Source organism: Charadrius vociferus, unplaced genomic scaffold (genome assembly GCF_000708025.1).
Source record: "Charadrius vociferus isolate BGI_N301 unplaced genomic scaffold, ASM70802v2 scaffold477, whole genome shotgun sequence".
NCBI classification, from domain to species: Eukaryota; Metazoa; Chordata; class Aves; order Charadriiformes; family Charadriidae; genus Charadrius; species Charadrius vociferus.
The window spans coordinates 5,758,461-5,763,355 of record NW_009649449.1 but is presented as its reverse complement, the minus strand read 5'-3'; the positions used below and the strand labels follow the sequence as shown (position 1 = coordinate 5,763,355).

Genomic DNA, 4,895 nt, shown 5'->3' with positions numbered 1-4,895 from the left:
GGGGGGGGGGCAGGGGGGAGTACCCCCTAGTTCTGGCATGCCAGGCTGTCTGCCATGTAGCTGGTCTTCAGCCCTTTTCTGGCTGCATCTTTCAAGCTGCTATGGTGGTACAAAGGATGATGCTTCAGTTACATCTGGGCGTCTTCTTTTGACCTGGAATAAGATCAAATAGGCACAAACTGTTGCTGTTTGCCCAGTCTGAGGTGGTACTTTTTTTTTCGGAGAGGGGAGATGTTCTCCTTCTCTGCTTCATAATAGCAGTGCAGGCTGCAGAGCTCCCCATGTCTGGCCAAGCGCATCCACTGTGCTGTGCTTTACATCGGCTTTACTCTACGCTGTTAAGCCAAGCTCTGCCCCGGTGCCGGGTTCCCCTTAGGGTGATCCGCCGCGAGGATGTACAGACGCCACATTGGGGGTGACTGTGGCAGAGAGAGTTTTAATTTGTTTTGGTGGCGGGATGGCAGCGCATGGAACACTGGCTGTTTTACACGTCGTGCTTTGAGATGGGGAGGGGAAAAGCCCACCCAGAGACCCAACCCCCCGTGACCCCCCGCACCGCGAGCGTGACCTGTGCGAACCTGTTGTGACCCGTCCTTATTCACTTGCAGAGCTGAAGCAGATCACCTGGCTGAGTACTGTAGGGTTGTTGATGGTGATCTTTGGGGATTGTCTGAGGAAAGCGGCCATGCTCACAGCTGGCTCCAACTTCAACCATATTGTTCAGAATGAGAAATCGGATACTCATACTTTGGTGACAAGTGGGGTGTATGGGTGGTTCCGACACCCGTCTTACGTGGGATGGTTTTACTGGAGTATTGGAACACAGGTACCGTATACAACATGCTCAGATACTTTCGTCTTATAACCTGGGTCTTTCTTCTTAATGCTGCCCCACACCTGTAATGGGATGCAAGCTGTTGGTCAGCGGCAGGGGTGGCCTGGGCGTGGATTTTGACACCTCCTGCACTGGCACCACTGGCACGTGGGGAGTCAGGAAACCCTGAGTGCTCTGCCCTGCACGATCTTTGGGAAGACCTCATCGCCTTAATTTTCTGTGTGGAATAAGCAGAGGCGGCAGGGCTGGAGCTTGAGCCAGAACGCCCTTAGAGGCTCAGGACGTGACCCGCCGCTAGCCTAAAGCTGGTGTCCAGAGTGTTCTTGCATCCCTATGGCCAAAATGCCTTCTGTAAGTGATCAGACTCAACCTCACTCCTGCCAAATAGCGGTCCTGTGCCAGGCTGGCAAAGAAAACTCCCTCTAAGAGTGTTCAGTGCTCTGGCTGGAGGGTAAACTGGAAGCCAGCTGCGGTGGAGCTGTAAGTCTGCACTGCTTTAGTCGTGCTCTTCTCGTGGTTGGCATTTGGGTTTATTTCTCTGGAGAGAGACTGTAAAGACTGAAAGTGGAGCAGCGTGGCCACGCATGGGCTCTCTGGAGCCGGGGCAGGAGCCGGTAGCTGCCCGTGGACCGCTTTCTTCATAAGCACTAATTTCTCCCCAGAATGAAATTCCACAAAAAGTGCTGGGATCTTATCTTTTCTTTGGAGAGCGTTTAGACCTTGTGGCCAACTTAATGAAGGGTGATTAGCATATGGGGGCGGGGGGCATCCTCGGTTTCTTTGGAAGACGAGGGTATGCTAACCACTGGTGTCTGTTCGCAGGTGTTGCTCTGCAATCCCATCTGTGTGGTGGGCTATGCGCTGGCGTCCTGGCGCTTCTTCAGGGAGCGGATCGAGGAGGAGGAGATCACACTCATTCACTTCTTTGGAGAAGAGTACCTGGAGTACAAAAGGAAGGTGCCATCAGGTCTCCCTTTTATTAAAGGAGTCAAAGTGGAACTGTAACGTGGGCAAAAACTGGACTGGCTGAGTGAACGCCCAGCTCCAGGCGCCGCAGGGTGAGATCTGTGGCACCAGGAGTAGCCTGTTGGTAATTCCCGGCTGCCCAGGAGGAGCTGGCGGAGGGCTGCGGAGCTGGGCGGCCTGCCGGGTCACTAGCAGATCAGAAGCTCGTTCGTCCTCCTCAAGATAGTTCCTTCGTTGCACATTCAGGGATCTTCCAGATAACTTAGCCTGTAGCGACCCTAAAGAGAATCGAACCCTCTTGCCTGCAGCGGCCGAATTGTACAGAAACACCTCCGGACCGATTCTTCCAGAGAACAGCTCTGCCCTCCCACCCCCGTGCAGGAAAGGCGCCGGTCAGCGGATTGTTCCTGTGGCATAATTCGATTTTAAAGCTTTTTGACCTTGCGAGCCAGGCAGCGTGGCTTTAATCTCTTTCGGCCCGATTCTGCAAGCTGGTGCTCAGGCGGCTCACGTTGGCGGGCCTCCGGCTCTCCGCTCTTCAGGCGCAGGGGCTGCCTACCCCCTGCTTGCCACAGAGCCAGAAGCGCGGCACCAATCAATTTTCCCCCAGGTGTTAAGGTTCACAGGGAGCCTTTCCCGCTCGTCTCACGCCGCTGCATCATGAGCGCCTCTGTGAAACGTGGCAGGAGAGAGAGACCACTCCCTCCTCCTTCAGCTGCTGCTGTGAATTCGGGAGTCACCGTTTCAGCCGCTGCCTTCCCAAGCCTTTCCACCACCACCTCTGTTCCCTCTTCCCGCTTCCGAATCGTGCTGCTTCCTATCCTGCCAGGCTGCCTCCGTCCTGCAGAGATCCCAGGATTTTGGGTTGAGAAAGAACTGCAGCTGCTGGGCTTGCCGAGGGCTTTAGCGCTCGAGGTCCTTGCCTGCTTTTTTTGGTGAAACCTGGGATATCGGCTTGACTAGGAGGTGCTTCTAGGGAAATTCTCCAAATGGGGAAAAAAAGTTTGGCTAGCTAATGCTATTTTAAACATTACCATTTTGGAAATGGTTCCTACTCAAGCTTTGTGGTATAACTTATTCTGTCGTTATATACCAAAGAGGTTCACTGTTTTCTTGAGTTTTACGTTATTCTTCCTAGCTGGAATGGAAACGAGTTGCTTGTGAGTTCACGCTTCGGGCTTGTGGTGTTCCTTGGTGAAGGTGCTGTGGTATGGCTCAGGAAAGGGGGCACTGATGGAAATTGCTTTAGTTTTGGTTGGGGTTTTTTATAAAAAAAACAAGAGAAAACATTGCCAGCTTCTGTCTGGTGGTTATTTGGAGATCCCTTGAGGTGCTGGTGATGACACTGAACCTGGAATCCTCACTTTTACAATTCCCAGTGGGTTTTCAGTACAGTCCAGTGTTGTGTTGAAGCACGACCACAACTCGCAGTGACTCGTGGGGCTGTGCAGCCACTGAGATGGGGCAAATTCTTCGTCTAACTGATGCAGAGTCCTTCCTCTGCCAGGCTTGCTTTGTATTGCAGAGTGTGTTCTGCACGGAGCATCAGCTTAATGCTTTTGCTGGTAATTTGTCTTTTACCGAGCATGTTTTTAGCCTGGGAGAAAAGAGCAAACATGAAAATACACCAGCTGGATAGCGCTGATTTCTCTGCGTAGTCACTCGCAGGCTCCTGCTCAGGCTTTTCTGTGCCTCTAGCTCACATCCTCATGGAAGCTGTGACCTGCTGTTGTAAACGCCAATGTGCCTTGGAGAAGTTAATTTTTAACTAATTTTTTTGTAGGCGTTAACATTTCTGCTGTGAACTTGCACAAGTGTACTTTGAAACAAACACAGCGATTGTCGCTTGGGTTTTATTTGAGCTGATGATGGAAACGAAGCTTTATTCTCAAGATATTCTTTGTAGTAAATGCACCTGGATCTTAATTTGTGAGAGCCTGCCAGCGTTAGCTCTGACCCAGGTTCCAGATGTGCGGTGGCAGGGTCTGCCCAAGGCAGGATGCGTTGGCACCAAAAGAAAGGGATAAGTTTCACCTAAAGTAAAATCTTCGGAGCCCTCTGGGTGCTTTGGAGACCAGCAGCCTCTCTTAACCTTTTATTTTCCTGAATCCTGTGACTGGAAGCTCAGTGAGGAGACAGGAGCTCACCAGGCTTGGGGAAGGCATCTGACTCTTTAGTGAAAAGCCGGAGTACGGTGTCAGACCCTGCCCTCCCGCACCCCAGCAGTCCCGAAGTTTTCAAATGGCACAGGTGCACAAGGAGCAGAGCCCCTCTTTCTGCCTGCGTTTTTGCTCCGCTGCCTGTTGGCAGTTCACAGGACGTTCCGAGACCCTGCAGTGAGCTCCTGGATCTACCCTGGTTTTGGTTTGTTTTTATTCCCCACATGTTTGCAAATTTGTGGTTTTAAGAGCAGCTGGATAACCCAAGCTGGCTGGCCTGTTTTGTCCAGAGCTGCAAAACCAGGCGGACACGTACACTTGCGCCCTTTTATTTCGCTTCTAACACGCAAGAGGGAGAGTATAAAGACAATTATTTTTTCAGACGAACAAAGTCACCCTAAGGCAGGCTTTTGATATGCTGCAGACACTGTGTGCCCGGGCTGTGTTTTCCTGCCTTCGCTCGTGGCACAAGGCAAGAGGAGCCGGTCAACAACCAGGGCACGGCTTTTGCGCAGCGAGCGCCAAGCAGCTCTGCACATTCACTCGGTGTCGGGCTCTATGGTGCAACCTCTTTCCGGGCAGTGCTCTCAGCCCCGCTTTTCTGCTGGCCCTTGCAGCAGTCTCTGCTTTTTGGGGAGGGGTCTCCGGTGGTGCCGCTGGGCACGCAGTCCTCCCCAGGGCTGGCTGGACCCCCGTCCTTGCCGCTGGGCGAGGCGTCCCTGGGGAAGGGAAGGCACCTTGGCAGGGTCGGCATCTGGGAAAGGGCACGGAGGGAGTTCAGCACCCGGGTGCTTGCCGTTGCCTACCTTGGTGCTGCTTCGCTGTCATCGCAGATCTTGAGCAGCATCTGCGCCTGTTCCTCCTTGGGCTCCCGGGGCTCCTGCAGCCTGTGGCGGGATGGGGGGGAGCGCAAGCCATGTCCCCCTCCCAAGCAC

At 53.2% G+C, this 4,895-nt stretch overlaps 2 protein-coding genes across 2 annotated transcripts in view; one reads left to right on the top strand and one right to left on the bottom strand.

The window, feature by feature from the left end:
- Positions 1-2,017, top strand: part of ICMT (isoprenylcysteine carboxyl methyltransferase) — a 2,498-nt gene extending 481 nt beyond the window's left edge. Inside the window, exons 3-4 of the mRNA XM_009889633.1 lie at positions 609-826; positions 1,658-2,017. Coding sequence (XP_009887935.1) covers positions 609-826; positions 1,658-1,840 — 401 coding nt within the window. The 3' untranslated portion in view covers positions 1,841-2,017. The remainder of the gene's footprint in view (positions 1-608; positions 827-1,657) is intronic.
- A 2,499-nt stretch (positions 2,018-4,516) lies between these two features.
- The window catches only part of RNF207 (ring finger protein 207), a 4,662-nt gene continuing 4,283 nt past the window's right edge, over positions 4,517-4,895 (bottom strand). Inside the window, exons 15-16 of the mRNA XM_009889693.1 lie at positions 4,767-4,884; positions 4,517-4,679 (exon numbers count right to left, since the gene is read on the bottom strand). Of these exons, the coding sequence (XP_009887995.1) occupies positions 4,517-4,679; positions 4,767-4,884 (281 nt within the window). The remainder of the gene's footprint in view (positions 4,680-4,766; positions 4,885-4,895) is intronic.